Here is a 22,981-nt window from a genome sequence, read left to right as displayed (position 1 = left end):
TCTGACACCGCCTGGTATAGAGGTCCTGGATGGCAGGAAGCTTGTCCCCAGTGATGTACTGGGACGTACGCACTACCCTCTGTAATGCCTTGCGGTCGAAGGCTGAGCAATTGCCATACCAGGTGGTGATGCAAGCTGATGGTGCAGCTGTAGAGGATCTGAGGACCCATGCCAAATCTTTTCAGTCTCCTGAGGGGGAATAGGAATGCCCTCTTTATGACTGTGTTGGTGTGTTTGGACCATGACAGTTCGTTAGTCATTTGGACACCAAGGAACTTGAAGCTCTCAACCTGCTCCACTACAGCTCCGTCGATGAGAATGGGGGAGTGCTCGGCTCTTCTTTTCCTGTAGTCCATGATCATCTCCTTTGTCTTGATCACGTTGAGGGAGAGGTTGTTATCTTGGCACCACACTGCCAGGTCTCTGACCTCCTCCCTATAGGCTGTCTCATCGTTCTCGGTGATCAGGCCTACCACTGTTGTGTTGTCAGCAAACTTAAAACAGGAAGTCCAGGTTCCTGAGATGAATTGGACCACAGAGCGGAGGAAAAGCAGCCAACAAGTGCTCAGCATATGTGGGAACTCCTTCAAGACTCTTGGAAAAGCATTCATCATGAAGCTGGTTGAGAGAGTTAAGCTGTCATCAAGGCAAAATGTGGCTACTTTGAAAAATCTCAAATATAAAATATATTTTCATTTGTTTAACACTTTTTTGCTTACTACATGATTCTATATGTGTTATGTCATTGTGTTGATGTCTTCACTATTATCCTACAATGTAGAAATTAGTAAAAAATTAAGAAAAATCCTTGAATGAGTAGGTGCGTCCAAACTTTTGACTGGTACTGCACATTGTTTAAAAATATATATATATTTAGATTTTCCTTTATTATTTTCCCCTAACCCTAACACCCCTTCCGTAATTGGAGTAGACTAATGGACAACAATAGATAGGCTTCTACTTTTACGGACACAGTATATTTTACATTAGTCATCTTTTTTTGTTTTAGTCCCTCCCTCCAGCTACCCTCAACCCCTCCCATATATCTCGGAAGACCATCTATTTATGATTTCTAATTACCATATTTTTGTTGCTGTGATGTTTCACAAAAGTTCTGAACCTTTCTATTTTCATAGTTTATACAGATTGTAAATTTAAGATAAGAGTGTTATTATATTATTGGTCGATTGACTATGACTTTTCAAATCAACCAGAAGTGCTATTTGCAGAGTTAGCTCGAGATAAATGTTGCAATTCCTGGACCTGCAACCAAAAACAAGCATTTGGCCAGTACCAAAACAAGTACCAAAACAAGTGATATTATCACGTTTAGGAGAAGACCCAAACGCAGACAGTATCAAAGTAACAAAAGTGTATTACTAGAACAGGGGTCAGGCAAAACGACAGGTCAAGGGCAGGCAGAGGTCAGTAATCCAGATCAGAGTGCATAAGGTACAGAACGACAGGCAGTCTCGGGGTCAGTGCAGGCAGAGGTCAATAATCCAGGGTGGTGTGCCAAGGTACAGAACGGCATGCAGGGTCAGGGTAGGGAGAAATGGTCAAAACCTGGAAAACTAGAAAACGACAAGAGCAAGGGGTAAACCGCTGTAGACTTGACGAACAAAACAAACTGACCACAGACAAACATAGAACACAGGTATAAATATACTGGGGATAATGGGGAAGATGGGCAACACCTGGAGGGGTTAGAGGCAAGCACAAAGACAGGTGAAACAGATCAGGGTGTGACAGATATAATGATTCTGTCACTTCACAGCAAAATTTGCAGAGCTGGGATGGTTGTATATAACATTCTATTGGTTGCAAGAATTTTGAATAATAATAAAAAATGTAGAAACTAAGAACTGTTGAATCCAGCATTGTTTTGTGTATCATTTCATAAACCCTGTGTCATGGAATCGGTACATCGAAAATCTCTTCCCAACTATTTTGCAACCTGTATGGCGCAGCTGTATTTCTTTGGTCCTTAAATTAAACTGGTATACTTTTTTATTTATCACAATTTTCTTTGAACAATTTTGGTCTCTAATGCGGGGCCGACAGACAAGTTCCTTACCTTCTCCCCCTTCCACTTGTCTCAGTTGGTCAATCAGTTGGTTGTAATTTGGATAGAGCAGACATTTCCAGATATTTTTGCTAACTGCACATGTGACATAATTCCACCAGTCATGTTTATGATATCATTTACAAAGATTATACAGTTGTCTTTTTTTCATTCAAAAATGTTTTTATCAATTAGTATATTTGACTTCAGTCATAATATTTCTTGTAATATTTGTTATGTCTTTTCTGGTGGATTAAAGTGCAATTGCAACCAGCTTTCTATGGCTTGTTTTAAAAATAGCCATATTTTGGGGATGATACATTTTTCAAATAACCGAAAGTGAGAGGTAGTAATCTGAATAAAGGGCAAAAGCCCATTCTTGAACATGGGGTAAGCCATTCTTACTAATCTGCTGGAGAACCAGTTTGGATTTAAGTATAGCTTTTGTATGACTGAAGCCTTTAGTGAGAGGTCAAATGCTTTAATATTTAATAATTTCTGCCCTCCGAGTTCATAAAATAAAGTGGAATATTTTTTGCTCATATAATAAAATAAAAATAAAAAGTCATTATGTGTAGGCAGGGCTATAAGTAAATAGGTAAACTGGGATATGAAAAACAATTTAATCATGGTGAATTTTCCACGTATAGACAGGTATTGTCCTTTCCATGGTAGCAAGATCTTATCTATTTTTGCTAACTTTCTATTAAAATGTATTGTAGTGAGATTATTTATTTATTTCAGGTTATGAATACTTCTCCAGTGTTTGCAGATCTGTTTTTTGACTAGGTATGAGTAAATTATATGGTGATGGTTTCCACTACACCTATCCCTCCAATGGACTGACCAGAGCTTCCTTCCGCTATATTGCTTACAGCTTTCTGGTTCGCCACAGATCTGCAAACACAGAAGAGATAGGTGCTAAGGAAAGGTTGGAGGCGAAGGTGTTTGGGACTGGCATATTCTGTCCATTTCAAGCTGATTGATTGGAATAAGTTGGACCAATGATATTGACTGAGTTTTCTGTAAAACTTGTTATATGGAAAACAGATACACTACTTAGTGTAGGTTAAAGGGAAAGATGGCACTGTACTGTATAGTACAGCCTGAGGGAAGGGGAGAGATCATATAGAACAGTTGAAGTGAGCAAGTGTGTGAGTGATTAGGTAGCAGAAGGGGCAAGGTGCCATGTAGCTGAGCACATGGAGCAGATGGATATGAAAGAGAGGGTGGCCTATATTCTCTCTCTCTCTGTCATTCTCGGGCCTTCCATCGCTCTTTATTTCTCTGTATCTTTCTCTTTCTGTCTCAGTTTCTCCCCCCCTCTCTAACTTAGACAGGTTCATAAGAAACAGTCTCTCTCCATCGTCAAACGCTACGACATGAGTGATTTGTTTTTCCTCCTTTTTTAGCATTCTTAAATGTTTTCCTTTTCACTTTTATCCCTGTCTTTGAGGTTCACAGATTAGTGCGCCGGTGAATGAAAGGAGTTGAGTCAGCGGGGGGGGGGGGGGGGGGCATGTGTGTGTCAGGCCTAACCGTAGTTCAGTGTCATCACAGTGTGCACATCCACATCACGTGCCACCTCCTTTACTAGGCCACGGTTGCATAACATATCCGTGTGTGTGTGTGTGAGTGCATGCAGGCATGCGTGCATGTCTGAGGGTGCGTGGTGAGATAGAGAAAGAGTCTGTTTTTGTGTGTGTATGCGTGTGTACAGTACATTATATCTATAATGGTTCAATTCACTGCACTAAGTTGGAGCATCCAGTACTAACTCTGTAGAAAATGGCTCAGATGATGTTGTGTGTGCTCTCTAATGACACGGTCAAAGCAGACCCATTTATACACAGTAAACCATTCAGCTTCTGGGCTATTACATCTACTATGGAAGGTTGGAGCGAAAGCTTGGTCATTAAAGCAAGCAAGTCAGAAGGTATCATTTCTACTTTCATTGCTGGATATTATCTGCCCATGTGTGGTCCAGGGTGTGTTCTGCTCTGTCACAGTAGGGTATTGACACCCTCATCCCTCTCCCACCTCGTCAGCATGATGGTATTCATCAAATCAAATCAAATCAAATTGTATTTGTCACATACACATGGTTAGCAGATGTTAATGCGAGTGTAGCGAAATGCTTGTGCTTCTAGTTCCGACAATGCACTAATAACCAACAAGTAATCTAACAATTCCAAAACTACTGTCTTATACGCAGTGTAAGGGGATAAAGAATATGTACATAAGGATATATGAATGAGTGATGGTACAGAGCAGCATAGGCAAGATACAGTAGATGGTATCGAGTACAGTATATACATATGAGATGAGTATGTAAACAAAGTGGCATAGTTAATTGATTGTGATCACAAGTTCAACAGCAAGGTATTGTTCAGTTAGAAATGGATCAGTGTGTCAGATAACGAAGCATCGACTTCTATAACTTTTATAAGTGCATTCATGGGGCATGTGCAGTTCATGGGCATGCACAGTATATGTGAAATAGACCAGACTATGACTTAGAGGAAATTACGAGATTTCTGTTCTGTGAAGTGAATTTTTTAAGTCCCATCTTCCCAAGCAGGTTATTGCGTTGGAGTGAGTTGTCAGTTAAGAAGGACAGATGTTCTTTCTTCACTACATTTGGTCAGATTTTGTGTTCCACTTTTTCCCCCTTTTTGTGTGTGTGTTCGTGCGTGATAGAGGGTTTGTGTCTCTCCATGTGTTTTGTTGTTGTCTCATCTTTTCATGTGTCCTCTGTTTCACTCCATCTCTCACTCCATCACGACGACTTCCTGTGGAAAAGCTGGTGCTGAAAAAACAAGCTGTAAGTTTTACCCATGGTGCAAAGTGCTACAAGTCCAGAGGGGGGACTGAGTGCTTTCACATTGGCCCAATTCCATTTGGGACAAATAACGCCCTTGTGTTCTTCACTTCCCCTCCCTAACTTCCCTCAAGTTTATCCATATAGTACGAGGGAAAGAAGGGACAACCAACCCGGGCACCAAGGGCTGCTGTGTATTCTGGTTTTGTCCAAACTTAGGAATGTAATTACAGTATACAGTGGCAAGAAAAAGTATGTGAACCCTTTGAAAACGCATAATTGTTTGTGAGTTATTAGTTTAAACAGACTGTGTTTGTCTATTGTTGTGACTCAAATTTTATGACCAATTCATGAAGAAATCCAGGTAATTCCAAAAGGTTCACATACACATTTTCTTGCCACTCTATTTAATGACTTCTACACATATATTAGTCGACAAATTAGCAGGCATTGCAGCCCTTCAGAGCCCAATCAGTATGGAACCACAGAAGGAAGTTTAGAGGTGGAATTGAATGAGGGTGTTAATCTGAATGGAATGGAGCATAGTTGTGTTTGTTTTGGGGGGAGGTGATGGGTTTGCCCTGTGTGTCCCTGCTCTCACACCATACGCCTCTTCATCCATCTCCCCATCGATCCATCACTCATCTCACCACTCCATCTGGTGCTGCACAAATCTCTGTGGTCTGTGGGGGGCTGATATATACACTACACTGTTCCTAAAAAATATATATTTACATTAGATTGTAAACCAGATCTAGGTTCTCTCTTCCGTCCCTCTAGTGTTGTGTCAAGCCCACTGCATGTTTGTGTTAGGTATATATATTTTTGTGAGTCGAGGATACTGTGATGCTGAAGCCAGATGGTCAATTGGTATTCTTCTGGAATTAACTGCTGGATATGACAGTAATAATCACTTCAGAATGATTCATCCCAGATGTGCTGACCTCAAATACTGTATAATCCTCTTCCTCGATATGGTGCATTGTTGTTCTATGTACAATTCAACTACCAAAAGATGTGTGTGTGTTTTTCCTGGTTATCTGCGTTCTCTTAAACAGAGTCTGTTACTGTTACTGTTTTGTTAGACTTCAGTGCGGCTTTTGAAATTATCGATCATAGTCTGCTGCTGGAAGAAACGTATGTGCTATGCCTTTACACCCCCTGCTATAGGTCAGGTGCCACAAAGAGGGATTACAATTGGCTCAGAACAGGGCAGCACAGCTGACCCTTAAATGTACACAGAGAGCTAACATTAATAATATGCATGTCAATCTCTCATGGCTCAAAGTGGATGATAGATTGACTTCATCACTACTTGTTTTTGTGTTGACAAGCTGAATGCACCGAGCTGTTTGTTTAAACTACTAGCATACAGCTCGGACACCCATGCATACCCCACAAGACATTCCACCAGAGGTCTCTTCATAGTCCCCAAGTCCAGAACAGACATTGTGAGGCGCATAATTCTACATAGAGCCATGAATACATGGAACTCTATTCCACATCAGGTAACACATGCAAGCAGTAGAATCAGATTTAATAAACAGATAAAAATACACATTTTATACACAACAGCGGGTACTGTGAAGAGACACACACACACAGGTACAGACACACGCATACGCACACTACACGCACATTGTAATATTGTTGTATGGTGGAATTATACATTTTGTATTGTAGATATGTAGTGGTGTAATAATGTTATATGATGTAGTGTTTTATCCTTTGTTAATATGTTTTGACCCCAGGAAGAGTAGCTGCTGCCTTGACAGCAGCTAATGGGGATCCCCTAATAAATACAAATACTGTATTGTGAACCTTAGAGGGAATGCCAGCTGAAATATGCAATGGTGAAAATCACATGTGATATTTGGTTATTTCAATTTGAATGAATTCCCTAGTCAAATACTGTTCACTGTTTAAATGTTGAATGCCACATCCAAATGACAAAGTGTTTGTACCAATGATGTATATAAATCCTGAATTGAGGATGCTAAGTATTGTCCATTAAAAGGCTTTGAAGTCACCCATATTGGCACTCCGCAGGAGCTGTCTTCCATAGGAATGAAAAGGACAAAATTGCATGTAAATATAATTTGTGTTGTTGTACTGTGGACAGTAACATTAGCAGTCTAAAAAAAAGTAGATTTTAATGATTTGAAAAAAAAGTTTTTTTTACTATGTTTAGCTCACATAATATAATTTAAAAGTATGTATTAAGGTGTCTAATATAATACATGTGGGCAAAATTAATGCAGTTATTAATAAAGCCATTTCTATAGCTTCCAAAATATATTTTTTAAATGGTGAGGGAGTGCCAAGATGTAGGCACGGTGGCTTCAACACAGCGCCCCCTACAGTTATCTAATGTACAGTGCATTCGAAAAGTATTCAGAACCCTTGACTTTTTCCACATTTTGTTACATTACAGCCTTATTCAAAAATGTATTAAATTTTAAAAATTCCATATCAATCTACACATAATACTGCTTAAAGACTAAATGAAAACGGGTCTTTAGACAATGTTACAAATGTATAAAAAAATATACACTTCCGTTCAAAAGTATGGGGTCACTTAGAAATGTCGTTGTTTTTATAGGAAAGTGGAGTTTTTGTCCATTAAAATAACATCAAATTGATCAGAAATACAGTGTAGACATTGTTAATGTTGTAAATGACTATTGTAGCTGGAAAAGGCAGATTTTTTTAATGGAATATCTACATAGGAGTACAGAGACCCATTATCAGCAACCATTACTCCTGTGTTCCAATGGCATGTTGTGTTAGCTAATCCAAGTTGATGACTTTAAAAGGCTAATTGATAATTAGAAAACCCTTTGCAATTATGTTAGCACAACTGAAAACTGTTGTTCTGATTAGAGAAGCAATAAAACTGGTCTTCTTTAGTATCTGGAGCATCAACATTTGTGGGTTCGATTACAGGCTCAAAATGGCCAGAAACAAATAACTTTCTTCTGAAACTCGTCATTCTATTCTTGTTCTCAGAAATGAAGGCTATTCCATGCGAGAAATTGCCAAGAAACTGAAGATCTCGTACTACTCCCTTCACAGAACAGCGCAAACTGGCTCTAACCAGAATAGAAAGAGGAGTGGGAGGCCCCGGTGCACAACTGAGCAAGAGGACAAGTACATTAAAGTGTTTAGTTTGAGAAACAGAAGCCTCACAAGTCCTCAACTATCAGCTTCATTTAATAGTACCAGCAAAACACCTGTCTCAACGTCAACAGTAAAGAGGCGACAATTTCATTACGCTTTTTTGCCGATGTTTACTAACACCGGCCATATTCAACGGGTGTTGTGCGTTCATAAATTAATCAGTTATTCTGAAATCTGGCATACTCAGCTAGACAACAATACACTTTAGCGTAAAACATGTAGCTAGCTAGCTAGGTAACAATGAACCTAGCTAAGTAGTCAATATGTAAGGTCATACACGTAACGTTAGCTAGCGAGCCGGCCAGCTAACGTTAGCTAGTTAAACAACAATGAACATTGTGCCAACTCAAGATGTTACTATGGGGCGGCAGGGTAGCCTAGTGGTTAGAGCGTTGGACTAGTAAACGGAAGGTTGCAAGTTCAAACCCCCGAGCTGACATGGTACAAATCTGTCATTCTGCCCCTGAACAGGCAGTTAACCCACTGTTCCTAGGCTGTCATTGAAAATAAGAATGTGTTCTTAACTGACTTGCCTAGTTAAATAAAGGTTAAGTAAAAAACTATGCTGGCAGTGGTAGCTAGCCAACCAAATTCAATGTTAGCTAGCTAACATTAGGCTCTAACTAACAAAGCAAATGGCTCTGAGTTAAGAATAATAACATCATACATGTAATGTTAGTTAACGAGCCAACCAGCCAGCTAGCTAACATTAGATTCTAACTAGCCAAGCAAACAGCTCTGGGATACGAATAATAACATCATACGTGTAACATCAGTTAGCTAGCTAACAGAACAATTTAGCTTGAAATGAAACTACTTCCTGTCAAAATTAGAAATGTGCAATATCTGAAAATGTAGCTAGCATGATGGCCGCATCTCCTTGTCATGGATGCCATGCCACAGCTGCATGTGAGCTCTCACCTTTTCAACATGTTTTTACAAAAAGATAGATTTGGAGTTAGATAAACTTGGATTTTTCAGCAGGGACATACAGGATGCTACCCTCCACAGCATAACATTCACTACAGATCAAAACTCAAAATTACCTGCAAGGCTTGATACACCATCCAACCTGGAACTGAGACAGACCAGACAGACCATATACAACTTCAATTAGCACGTGTGAAGTGAGAGGTGTCGAAGACTTTGAGCCCAACCAATGGCAGGCTACCCCACCTAAATCCAGAGGCCTTGATGCCCACTCCTGCTGTTCAGAGACCATCCACTGCTGTTTTTACCAAGAAATCTGCTTCCAGAAATATAAGCTTCTCCCTAGTGGGTGTGACACCTACTCCCATTGCCTGCTGCACTGCTGCTTGGATTCCACCTGGTGTTCTGTACACCGTCTGCCCTGGTCGTCTCCCCCTGTCTGGTACAGGTACCCCCACCACACTCCCCCTCTCTCCTGAGTTTTTGCTCACCTCCTGCACACAGGCGAGTGACTCCGAACTTACAATGGCTAGCCCCAAGTCATTATTTTTTTTTTCTTATGCATTTTGCTATTTGCCTCATGACTCCTGCATGCTTTGTTGACTATGAACTTTCTTGTTTACCCAGCCGTGGGACAGACTATGTTTGTTCCCACACTCGGGATTCTGACAATCTATTGGTTACACTGACTTTTGGCCTCCCATCCTTTTCTAACCACATCTCGCTGGCTTTGTATTCATGTTACCTGATGACATTGCTGTATAATACGATCTTGTTGACATCTAATGCACATTCAACTGTCATAAATCATCACTGCAGAGCTCTCCCTGTCCTCTGCCGTGCCTTGATTGTATGAATGTTGATGATATCTGGAAATGTGCATGTCCCCCCTGGCCCATCTGCTGTTGCTAGCCCCAATTCTGACTTGTGCTCTGATATCTGTTTCACTGATTTCTGCTCTCGTAAAACCCTGGGTTTTCTGCACATTAACACTAGAAGCGTACTACCTGCAATGGATCAATTGGGTTCACAGCTCCAATCCAGATTGGTCATTACTGAGACATGGTTAAGAAAGAGTGTTTTGAATACTGATGTTAACCTTTCTGGTTTAAACCTTTTTCGGTAAGACAGATCTTCCGAAGGTGGCGGAGTGGCAATCTTTACCAAGGATCACATTCAGTGCTCGGTTGTCTCAACAAATTCTGTCCCCAAACAATTAGATTTTCTGTTTTTAACCTCTTGAATGTAGGGGGCAGTATTTTGATGTTTGGATGAAAACCGTACCCAAATGAAACTGCCTATTTCTCAGGCCCAAAGCAATGGGACTCCCTAAATCATTCTCAGATTATTACCAATCCCACAAGGTATGACCCCAAGGCTACTCACCTCGATGTTGCCCTCACAAATAATCCTGATAGTTATCAGTCTAGTGTTTTCTGTAATGACCTTAGTGATCACTAATTTACAGCCTGTGTTGATAATGACTGCTCAGTGAAACGACCTGTCCTGATTTGTCATAGAGGTTTACTAAAAAACTTTAATGACAAAGCCTTACTTCATGATCTGGCCTCTGTAAATTAGTATAGAATTAGCTTGATCCCCTGTGTCGAAGCCGCTTGGACCTTCTTTTAAAAATATTTTCAGTGATATTGTTATTAACAAACCCCCCCCCCCCCCCATAAAGAAAATTTGAATTTAGAAACAGGTTCAGCAGAGTTATTCCACCTCAAGAATTCCATTTGGCTAAAGGCTTGGCACACGCATACTCAGGCTGACTGGCTCTCGTTCGGGCAAATGAGAAATAAGTGCACTCAGGCTATCCGGAAGGCCGAAGTGATTTATGTTAAGGAGCAGTTCTCTGTCTGTGGGTCTAACCTCAAGAAGTTCTGGAAAACGGTTGAAGACCTGAAGAATAAACCTTCCTCCTCACAGCTGCCCATGTCCTTTAAAGTTGATGATGTGGTTGTTACTGACAAGAAGTACATGGCTGAGCTTTTAAATCACCACTTCATTAAGTCAGGATTCCTGTTTGTCTCAGCCATGCCTCCTTGCCCGTCCAACATTTCCTCATCTCCCACCCCTTCTAATGCGACTAGCCCCAATGCTCCTCTCTCTTTTTCCCCTGCCCCGCTACAAAGTTTCTCCCTGCAGTAGGTCACTGAGTCCGAGGTGCTAAAGGAGCTCCTTAAACTTGACCCCTAAAAAATATCTGGGTCAGATGGTTTAGACCCTTTCTTCTTTAAGGTTGCCGCCCCTATAATCACCAAGCCTATCTCTGAACTTTTTAACCTGTCTCTCCTCTCTGAGGAAGTTCTCATTGCTTGGTGGGCAGCCACGGTTCGTCCTTTATTTAAAGGGGGAGATCAAGCTGATCCTAACTGTTATAGATTTGACATGGGTCCTGAGATCCCCAAAAGGTTCTACAGCTGCAACATCGAGAGCATCCTGACTGGTTGCATCACTGCCTGGTAGGGTAATTGCTCAGCCTCCGACCGAAAGGCACTACAGAGGGTAGTGCGGACGGCCCAGTACATCATTGGGGCTAAGCTGCCTGCCATCCAGGACCTCTACACCAGGCAGTGTCAGAGGAAGGTCCTGAAAATTGTCAAAGACCCCAGCCACCCCAGTCATAGACTGTTCTCTCTACTACTCTCTATCTACATGTACATACTACCTCAATCAGCCTGACTAACCGGTGTCTGTATATAGCCTCGCTACTTTTATAGCCTCACCATTGTTTTTCGCTGTCTTTTTACTGTTGTTTTTATTTATTTACTTACCTATTGTTCGCCTAATATCTTTTTTTGCACCATTGGTTAGAGCCTGTAAGTAAGCATTTCACTGTAATGTTGTATTCGGTTCACATGACAAATAAACTTTGATTTGATTTATAGGCCTATTTCTATTTTGCCCTGTTTATCAAAAGTGTTGGAAAAACTTGTCAATAATCAACTGACTGGATTTCTTGATGTCTATAGTATTCTCTTTGGGACGCAATCTGGTTTCCGCTCAGGTTATGGATGTCACTGCAAACTTAAAGGTCCTTAATGATGTCACCATTGCCCTTGATTCTAAGCAATGTTGTGCTGCTATTTTTATTGACTTGGCCAAAGCTTTTGATACGGAAGACCATTCCATTCTTGTGAGCCGGCTAAAGAGTATTGGTGTCTCTGAGGGGTCTTTGGCCTGGATTGCTAACCACCTCTTTCAAAGAGTACAGTGTATGAAGTCAGAAAATCTGCTGTCTCAGTCACTGCATGTCACCAAGGGTGTACCCCAGGGCTCGATCCTAGGCCCGAGCGGCTAGATGTTCTTTACCATTCGGCCATCTGATTTGCCACCTTATAGGACACATCACTGCACTCTTAACTCTTCTGTAAACTGGTCATCTCTGTATACACATCGCAAGACCCACTGGTTGATGCTTATTTATAAAAACCCTCTCAGGGATCACTCCCCCATCTGAGATATCTACTGCAGCCCTCATCCTCCACATACAACACCCTTTCTGCCAGTCACATTCTGTTAAAGGTCCCCAAAGCACACACCTCCCTGGGTCACTAGTTTTTTCAGTTCACTGCAGTTAGCGACTGGAACGAGCTGCAACAAACACTCAAACTGGACAGTTTTATCTCAATCTCTTCATTCAAAAACTCAATCATGGACACTTACTGACTGTTGTGGCTGCTTTGCGTGATGTATTGTTGTCTCTACCTTCTAGCCCTTTGTGCTGTTGTCCGTGCCCAATAATGTTTGTACCCTGTTTTGTGCTTCTACCATGTTGTGATGCTGCCATGTTGTATTGCAACCATGTTGTTGTCATGTTGTGTTGCTACCATACTGTGTTGTCATATGTTGCTGCCTTAGGTCTCTCTTTATGTACTTTTGTGTTGTCTCTCTTGTCGGGATCTGTGTTTTGTCCTATATTTGTATTTATTTTTAATCCCTGCCCCCGTCCCCGCAGGAGGCCTTTTGCCTTTTTGTAAATAAGAATATGTTTTTAACTGACTTGCCTAGTTAAATAAAAAAATGGTTGCCCTTAGTATGAAGATGTAATCCGGAGATCTCTTTATCTAACATACTCTAATTCCACTGATTTCAAAACTCGATCCTCCAGAAAGTGGAGATCAATATTTATGCAGCTTCACTATATAATACCTAAAAAAGACGCGTTCGACAGGATTACCAACACAGACTGACCAGGGGAGCAAGGGAGCAGCGGGGTGACCAAGAACCAAATGGTCCCTCTGAAAGAGCTCCAGAGTTTCTCTGTGGAGATGGGAGAACCTTCTAGAAGAACAACCATCTCTGCAGCACTTCACCAATCAGTCCTGGTATAGTGGCCAGGTGGAAGCCACTCCTCAGTAAAATGCACATGACAGCCCGCTTGGAGTTTGCTATAAGGCACCTAAATGACTCTCAGAACATGACAAACAAGATTCTCTGGTCTGATGAAACCAAGATTGAACTCTTTGGCCTATATGCCAAGCGTCACATCTGGAGGAAACCTGGCACCATCCCTACGGTGAAGCATGGTGGTGGCAGCCTCATGCTGTAAGGATGTTTTCAGTGGCAAGGACTGGGAGACTAGTCAGGATCGAGGGAAAGATGAACGAAGCAAAGTACAGAGAGATCCTTGATGAAAACCTTTCTCCAGAGCGCTTAGGACCTTACACTGGGGTGAAGGTTCACCTTCCGACAGGACAACAACCCTAAGCACACAGCCAAGACAACACAGGAGTGGATTTGGGTCTCTGAATGTCCTTGAGTAGCCTAGGCAAGGCCCGGACTTGAACCCGATCGATCGAACATCTCCAGAGAGACCTGAAAATAGCTGTGCAGCGACGATCCCCATCCAACCTGAAAGAGCTTGAGAGGATCTGCAGAGAAGAATGGGAGAAACTCTCCAAATACAGGTGTGCCAAGCTTGTAGCGTCATACCCAAGAAGACTCAAGGTTATAATCACTGCCAAAGGTGCTGAATACTTATGTAAATGTGATATTTCCGTTTTTTTTAATACACAAACCTGTTTTTGCTTTGTCATTATGGTGTATTGTGTGTAGATTGAAGAGGTAGCTTGCTTGTCTGTCTTAGCTGGCATGCCTGCTGACAAGGTTGATAGACTTTAGAAAAGCAAGCAATTACTAAATGTACTGAATAAGACTCACATTCCTTTAAATCTTCTACCCAGATTTGAGCAGAGATGCAAAGAAGCATATTTAGTTTCTTTAAAAAATACATCAGGAGAATACAGACAGCTCAAGATGTATGCTTAAATATGCTGAATAATAAACATGTTTTTTACACAAAATAAAGTATAATGATTATGGCTCTAGATTGCAGGAAAAAAAAGCTTTTCAGGTGTTTGAAAAATGCTAAATATGGATAGCCTACTTGTTAAATAGTAGACTGTAAAATACCAGTGAAGTAAAGGTTTAGGTAAAAATCCACTTACAACACTGCACCCTAGTGGCTCTTTCAAGTATTTCAGTAGAATTCTGTGCTTAGATCAGTAAGATATTGAATGTTCATGAACTTTGTGTTTATTTAGAAAGCTCTAGGTGAACCCCACTTCCACACCAAGCCTCAGCAGGTTTACCACACGTCAAGGTCAGCGAACACTAGCCAGGTCTGAACACACACACACCCAACCACACACGTATGCTGTAGTGGGGGGATGTGAGTCACATGTGGAGAGGGAGGAGTCTGCTTCTTGGCGGAGGTTTCTATCTGGCCAAGTTTCTCTAGGTTGCCATGGTCTTCTTTAGTTGCTATGTTCTGATCATTATGGTCTGGACTCGTTTGTACAGCCACTCTATACCATAGTTCATCACTGTGCCATACATATGTTAGGTTCTCATGATCTCTCTTTTCTCCCTCTCTATTTTCTCTTTCTCTCTCTCCAGCTCTCCAGCCACAGGAAGCCAGCGGAACTCCAGCGTGTCTTTCAGCCTGCCCCCCTCCTCCTGCACCCCTCCTTCCAGCCTGCCCCCCCACCTCTGCAGCCCCCAGACACCTCGTCCCTCTCCTCGCCCCCTGCCCCTCTTCTTTAACCCACTCTTCCTCACCCAGCCTTAGCGACCTTTTCGGCCTGCCCACCCTGCCCATGGAGAATGTGAGAGGCTTCGGCAGCATGGGCGGTAGCCTTGGTGAAGGGTCCTCGTGCGGTGGCTCGCGCTCCCCCTCGCCGCTCACCCTAATGCAGGCCATAGCCACCTCGGGCAAGCCCTTTGCCTCCAAGCCCGTGGAGCTGTGGAGCAAGCTGGACGTGGCCGACTGGCTGGACAGCCTGAATCTGTCGGAGCATAAAGACGCCTTCCTGGACAACGAGATCGAAGGCGCCCACCTGCCTTCGCTGCAGAAAGAAGATCTGATTGACCTGGGGGTGACGCGGGTGGGCCACCGCATGAACATCGAGAGGGCCCTCAAAATGCTGCAGGACAGATAAAGCCAGGGGGTGTGGATTTATCTGGAACACTCTCTCCTACCTGTTTTCCTTCTCAGTCTTGGAAAGTCTTGGACGATTTAGGAATCGGCCTCTGACTACTCCCTTCCTGCCTCGCCTCTGTGGCGTGTTTGTGTTTGATCACTCCCATTCTGCTTCCCGAGTATCAGGGGATGTCGGAATCCTGGAGGAACTGCTGGGCATAGCCTGGAGAAAGGTGGCGTTCCAGAATGGAGAAAGAGTGGAAAAAATCCTGCATCTTTTTAGGGATGCTCACAATACAAAAGACCACACTTTGGAATACTCTTGAAACGTAGCCCTCAAACACTTTGAAATACTGATAAAAATCAGTATTAGAATACTCAATCCTTTTTCAAGCTCCCCCAGCGCGGGTGTTTGAAACCAGCTGAGCTGGTTGGCACTCCTTTTCTATCTTTGCTAGAGTTTCTTCAGAGAATATTTCTTCACTAGAGTAAAACCGTGGGTTATGTTTATGGATGCATCTGACGTTGTAGAGACATTTGAAAAACAGACATTTGAAAAACATTAGAAACGAGAACCTTTGCAGAAATGTTTAGCTGAATCCTAAACCATATCATTCGCCACACACACACACACACACACACACACACACACACACACACACACACACACACACACACACACACACACACACACACACACACACACACACACACACACACACACACACACAACGGCCTTCTCCTGGGGGGGAGAAACATAATGATGTGTTAGTCACTCTAATGCAAGGCTGGAGGGGCTCCACTGTAGCAGGCGCCACTGTCCCCTTCACATCCCTGTTCACTGTGGAAGGTGTGTGTATTTGCATTTTGTCAGAGACATGTTTGTGATGTACGTGTGTGTGTGCGCACGCTGTGGGAGGTTTGTTAAATGTATTTTAGAAAGACATGAGTGCAAGGCCTATTCAAGGTGTATATTGCATCTCACATTCCAGTGTTCGAACTTGTAAACAGGGCTCCATGGGATTTATCTTAATTCAACTCCGTACAGCCAATGGCAATGTCCGTTTTAGGTATAATGCTGGGAGCCGCTTGTGGATTTGACAGCTCTAACACAGTTCCACCTCCGACACCACAAAAACAACAGCTACGCGGGTGTTGGATGGCATGAATCTAGCCCTAAGTGTTGGCATCATGTGTGTTGTCATCGTCTTCCACACACTTGACAGCGACCCCGACACGACTGGGATGCAACCTCCCTACACCCTACCGCCCAACCGACCAATCTCCCTTCAGGCCTATAACAGAAATAATCCACCTATCACAACAACTTGGGGAAACTCCACAATATCGCCATCTCTCCTCTTTGTTCAGCCATCTTTAATCATTTCTAGTTATTGAGTGATTCCTTTCGCAAATCAAACATTGTTTTTATATTAATACCAGTGTGTACTGTTGTGGTATAGGTGAGGGTTGTATTTTCTTTGGTTGACATAATGATTCTCGGCGAGAATTTGAAGACGCCCACTTTGAAAGGATGAGAGCAAAACGGACGTTACTTCGTGGTCTCTGTTAACGTAGGACACTGTGGTTGACTGTGTGCTTGTTTTTAGACAGCTCACCTACAGTATACTGTGTAGTGCAGGGGCCAAGAATAATAGGAATAATAGGAATTCACTCAAAACTCAAAAATGTGGGTTCCTGAGTGGCGCAGCGGTCTAAGGCCCTCCATCTGAATCCGGACGTGATTGGGAGTCCCATAGGGCGGCGCACAATTGGCCCAGCCTCGTCCGGTTTAGGCCGGGGTAGACCGTCATTGTAAATAAGAAATAAGGTTACATTAAAAATATATATAATAATAATAAATCTACTACCCAGACATTCACACAATCACCGAAGAGGATTTAAAAAAATAATTATAGGAACGTTTACAAAGTTTGTGTATAATCAGTGTTTGCATCGCCGATGAATCACAAAACGTCATTATTGACAAGAAGAGGTGTTAATGCTATCTGGTGTTTCCAGAGGGAAGAAAATAAGTGTGACACAGCAGCACTGACCGAGCAGGCTTTAGATGATTCATTTGGGTCCCTGTTCATTTGAGAATGAGAGGGAGAGTCCTCAGTAACACTTTACTTAAGCATACAGGTATAACCATTCTGTAAGGCTTGCTTATAAAACGTTATAACGTATTATTACTACAGGCTTCAAGTAAAGTGTTACTGAGTCATTTTCTCAACACCAGTGATAAGCTCTCACACCAATGAGCAGGTAGAACAAGCTTATCTTCTAATCAGAAATCCCATCTGACAGCCAATCAATTGTCTCCATCCCTTTTCATGAAACACCATTACTTCAATGTTAATATGAGAACTGCTGATAGGTGAGTACCCAGGAAGTGTTTGGTGGCATTGGTTTTACGTAAATTGAATATATTTATTGCTTTGAATGTGTATAAAGGAATGATTTAAAGAAAAGAGTACATCTATAGAATAATGATATGTATAATATTTCTAAAAGGTTTAGAGAGAGAATTTCTATGAAAGAATATGACCATTGCATCCACCCTCAGAACTTATTTCCTTGTCACTTTATCCCTGTTTTGTGTTTGGATAGTGCCTCGAATAGCTCATTATTCTCTACATAGTGCCCCATTTCTGGCCTTTCTGCCTCTGAACTAGATTATAACTACCCCATAATGCACTGCAAAGAGAAGTGTGGAAGCCATGTATTCTACTGTACCCAGATTACCTATATATTATAACATATCACTAAAACGTGAACAGTATGTGTGATCATTTGAGACATTATCCATGATTCTATCAGTTCACAGGGATGTTCTATGAACATAACCATGATTGTTTGGATTGTCTGCAATTTAGGGTCTCCTGTTGGACCAAAAAAAAAGCTCCCTTGGTGAGATTCCTTTCTCTCGCTCCCTGTCCCTGTGTGCAACTGTATGATGATGAAGGGAAGACAAAGGGATGATTAAAAAAAAGGGAATACCAGGCTGACAGAAAGAGAGGACCTGTAGGAGTTTTAACGCTGCTATAATCCATTCATTATTTTAAAAGAAACAACAAAAGAGTGACATATAAAAAAGCACAGTATTTTTTATGATTATATAGAATTATATGGAATTTTCTAAAAGACATTTGGAGAAAAATGTGGTTTGCCAAAAATATATATATATATTTTTTTTAAATATATATATATATATATTATATATAAATATTAATTAATATAAATTAATATTATCAGATTTATGAGGAAACTAAGAAGCAATATTTCTACTGAATGGATCTCCTTGGTTGTGGTTTTTCCCAGTCTTAAGATGAACTATCATGATATATCATCACCTGTTGATGTTATGAACACTGATAGCTGGAGTGGACAGAAGACATTTGTCCAATCAAAATGTATTTTATATACTATCCTCTGGCCATCACCTGCCTATCTTGAATATTGTAATTTTTGACAATTCCAATCACTTAGTCTGTGTATAATGTGTGTATAAATGACTGAAACGCTTTAAATGTATACATAAGCTCACAGTCCACTGGATCGAAAACTGTCCCGATGACACTTTTATGCTCAACTTACATAGACATGTACAAAAAAAAACATATCACTAAGCTAATTTATTTGCAGAATTATAGAACTGAGTAGTTGTATTAAGATGCTATACAAACCATCACTGTGTGACTATAAGGCTATGCTACATAAGGACTGGCATGGCTCACTATCATCCCTACCATCACAACACAGTCCTTCACTTACCCATCGGCAACTATTTTGATACTTTTGTTATTTTTTTATTTTATTTTTTATTCTACATAATTACGAAGACGTTTCCGGCTCTTTTGTGTATATTTGTGTTCATGTTCCATATGTTGTAATTCTGCATACTTAGAGTCGACTATCTAATTATCAAAATGAAAAAGAAAGAGAAGTTCCTTGTAACTGCACTCTTCCTTCCCCCCAAATCCTCAATACTTCTTGTATGGCAACCAAACAAAAGTTACTGTAAGAAATAAACATAACATTGCACTATGGTTGTATTAATTTAATTCCTGATGTGCCGATTTTTGTGTTTCAAGCGTCTTGCTTCTTTAGATCCGTCTCGAAGGACCATGAAAAAGAGCGCCACCTCCCAAATCAACAACAAGTTATCCCAGTCATAACACCACTGTAATGGGGGTCACGCTGCCGCTGACAGTATACTGTAGCCTCTTCACGAGCACTTACTACTACACGTGAACACCCTCTCACTACAAATGAACACCTTATCAACAACTGCCTTAGCCAGCTAAGCCACCGAAAAACTAGCAATTTGATAGCACGGGAGGTGGCATTGCAAGTGAAGTTAACCAATTCAACTCATTTGCACTTGTTGGCAGTTGATGTTACTCTTCAGTAACACAGACCCCAAAGCAAATCAGGGGAAGAAAAATTGGTTTATTCAAAGAGGACAAATTATAGATGTTATTCTGGGAGATAGATGTTCATTCTCCCCTGTCCTCGGTGATTCTCTCCACAGAACAAAGGGACAGGATGTAGTTTTATAACCCAACCCTAACCTGTGGTTGACTAATTAGAATTCATTGCAATTAAACTTGGCCAATATTCAAATAACAAGTATCCTATTTCATGCTCAATAAACAATTTGGACCAATGAGAACTTGCCTTGTAGCTATGAGTCCCGGACTAAAATTCCTCCCATGTCTCTGTTGTCTCTGTTGTGGGGGTGTTTTGCTGCAGGAGGGACTGGTGCAATTCACAAAATAGATGGCATCATGAGGAAGAAAAAATGTGTATAAATTGAAGCAACATCTCAAGACATCAGTCAGGAAGTTAAAGCTTGGTCGCAAATGGGTCTTCCAGATGGACAATGATCCCAAGCGTACTTCCAAAGTTGTGGCAAAATGGCTTAAGGACAACAAAGTCAAGGTATTGGAGTGGCCATCACAAAGCCCTGACCTCAATCCCATAGACAATGTGTGGGCAGAACTGAAAACGCATGTGCGAGCAAGGAGTTCTATAAACCTGACTCAGTTACACCAGCTCTGTCAGGAGGAATGGGCCAAAATTCACCCAACTTATTGTGGGAAGCTTGTTGTAGGCTACCCGAAACGTTTGACCCAAGTTAAACAAATTTAAAGGCAATGCTACCAATACTAATTGAGTGTATGTAAACTTATGACCCACTGGGAATGCGATGAAAGAAATAAAAGCTGAAATAAATAATTCTCTACTATTATTCTGACATTTCACATTCTTAAAATAAAGTGGTGATCCTAACTGTCCTAAAACAGGGAATTTTTACTAATATTAAATGTCAGGAATTGTGAAAACTTGAGTTTAAATGTATTTGGCTAAGGTGTATGTAAACGTCCGACTTCAACTGTACATATTAGTTCAGAAGCTAGCTATGAACCTCAGCTATATCAATTTAAAAACAGTCAATGACATTAATGAAGCCTATGGATTGAGTAGAATATAATATAACTTTGTGCCAAGGATGCAAGTCGTATATACATGTAGTTATTACCATGCATGAGATTCTCACATTGTAGCCTGTATATTTAATATATTCACTGATCATGTACTCTACCTTGGCAAATAAAGGTGCAGTTCAGGTATGAATGTCTAAGATTATTTTTCACTCATACCCAATACCATGAGTATCAAATTTCAGTCTTTGAATGATGCTATGACTACATGTATGTATTACAATTTTAAACTTCAACAGTGTTTACCAATCTTGGTTCTGGGACATCAATGATTACACATTGTAACTAATAGACTAGAAACGGGTTTTAACTAGTTAAAGGAAGATTTGTAATTCATACATACAGAAATATGTATTTTTTTAAAGTACACTACACTTCCTATGCATCATGTAAATACTCTAACACTGGTTCATCTCAATGTCTTAATGCCCTTCACCTGCATTGATCTGATAAACTTTTTTGCACTATTGGTTAGAGCCTTCACTGTAAGATCTACACCTGTTGTATTCGGCGCACATGACAAATACACTTTGATTTGAACACACAGGATAGGTGTAGTATTTCATCAAATCGAGACTTAATTTCAACCAGTAGAGAATGTGAAACACTTTATTGAAAGAAGTTCATTATCCAAGTGTTATGAATACATTCATTAATAATTATAATTGTAGTACAAATACAAGTTAAATCTGTACTTCAATGCACATCTGTTGTGAATTATAAAAACAGAGGAAGAAAGAGGCGGTGGCGAGAAAGGTGTAAAAGACAAAGGGAAAGAGGTAAGAACATAGGAGCAGGGATATGATTCATGAATCAGTGCTACCCAAATATTCTCTGTTCATCACAATTACATAATAGTGTCTCTAGTCGGCCCGAAGGTTATCTTAAAAGCGGGTGAGGTGGCGATGATGGGACTGGGGGTTGGCATCCTCTCTCACATCAAAACATATCTGCAGACGAGAGACAGATGGAGATAAGAGATAGCATTTTTAAGCCTTGTTTTTATTTTTTTATTCTAACAGTGTTACTCATCATAATAATCAGGAGGTGGAATGCAAACTGATCTTGGATCATTAACTCTGGGACTACTGCATCTCTACCTGTAGTTCAATGTAAAGCATCTCTTTAATAATACTTCCTGTTGACCAGACCAAGTGACATCTCACCTTTGATCCTGCTGTGCCCTCTATATAGCCAGTTCAGATGCGGGAGGGGTTCACCTACACAGCTGATATAACATAGACAATCTAGGGAGAAGAGGAGAGAGGGATGAAGTGAAGGAGAGAGACTTATTGAGAAAATAAGGTAGATAAAGGGACAGCGTTCAACAGGAATCTGTGTGTGTGGCCTCCACACCACACTAAGTGGCTGCAGAGTACTTTATGCTGAAAAACATGAACGGACACACGAGGACAAATAATATCGCTTAGTTATAGAAATAATGAAGTGTCTTACTATTCTCCATGGTTGGCCCTATTGCCTATTCTTTGAAGGTGGAAGGAGGCACAGTTATACACCTCTAGCTATCATCTGTAGCAGCCGGTCGCATCCGCGCTTCGGTCTCCTTCGGTCTGCAGGTTGTATAACTTTTTCATTACATTTCATTACATTTCATTATAGTACAACGGTCTGATTTGTCTAATCTTAGCAATTTCTTCTTAGCTAGCTACATAGCCGTCGTTGTATCAAAGATAATTGCGTAATTATCGTATTTCGTCGTCCTCCTATCTGCCCAACACGTTCACCGTCTACCGTAGCACTGTAGTAACTATCACACTCAACTGAACGACTTGATTAGTGTAGTGTTAGCTAGCTACATAGTTGTCTTTGCTGTCTTCGTATCCAAGATAATTGTGTAGTTTAGAGTGTGGAGTCTTAGAGTGATAATTGCGTTATTATCGTATTTCGTCGTCCTCCTATCTGCCTAGCAGCTAGCCAGCTAGCATACGTTCACCGGCTACCGTAGCACTGTAGTAACTATCACACTCAACTGAACGACTTGATTAGTGTAGTATTAGCTAGCTACATAGTTGTCTTTGCTGTCT

The 22,981-nt window shown here is 41.1% G+C and overlaps 2 protein-coding genes across 6 annotated transcripts in view; one reads left to right on the top strand and one right to left on the bottom strand.

The window, feature by feature from the left end:
* The window catches only part of LOC115112514 (SH3 and multiple ankyrin repeat domains protein 2-like), a 155,069-nt gene extending 134,019 nt beyond the window's left edge, over nucleotides 1-21,050 (top strand). Inside the window, 3 exon segments of the mRNA XM_065011797.1 lie at nucleotides 14,904-14,998; nucleotides 15,001-15,027; nucleotides 15,030-21,050. Coding sequence (XP_064867869.1) covers nucleotides 14,904-14,998; nucleotides 15,001-15,027; nucleotides 15,030-15,445 — 538 coding nt within the window. The 3' untranslated portion in view covers nucleotides 15,446-21,050.
* Nucleotides 21,051-21,527: 477 nt separating this feature from the next.
* LOC115112032 (src substrate cortactin-like) overlaps nucleotides 21,528-22,981 on the bottom strand; it is a 38,928-nt gene continuing 37,474 nt past the window's right edge. For 3 of the 5 annotated variants that reach the window (XR_010461546.1, XR_010461550.1, XR_010461549.1), the window contains one exon: nucleotides 22,103-22,183. The gene's annotated coding sequence lies outside the window, so the exon portion shown is untranslated. Of the gene's footprint in view, nucleotides 21,887-22,102; nucleotides 22,184-22,981 lie in introns of those variants that run through there. The other 2 variants (XR_010461548.1, XR_010461547.1) reach the window with 2 other exon arrangements.

This window comes from Oncorhynchus nerka, linkage group LG27 (assembly GCF_034236695.1).
Source record: "Oncorhynchus nerka isolate Pitt River linkage group LG27, Oner_Uvic_2.0, whole genome shotgun sequence".
Classification (NCBI taxonomy): domain Eukaryota; kingdom Metazoa; phylum Chordata; class Actinopteri; order Salmoniformes; family Salmonidae; genus Oncorhynchus; species Oncorhynchus nerka.
Note: the sequence above shows the minus strand (reverse complement) of the source record. Positions and strands in the feature narration are given on the sequence as shown.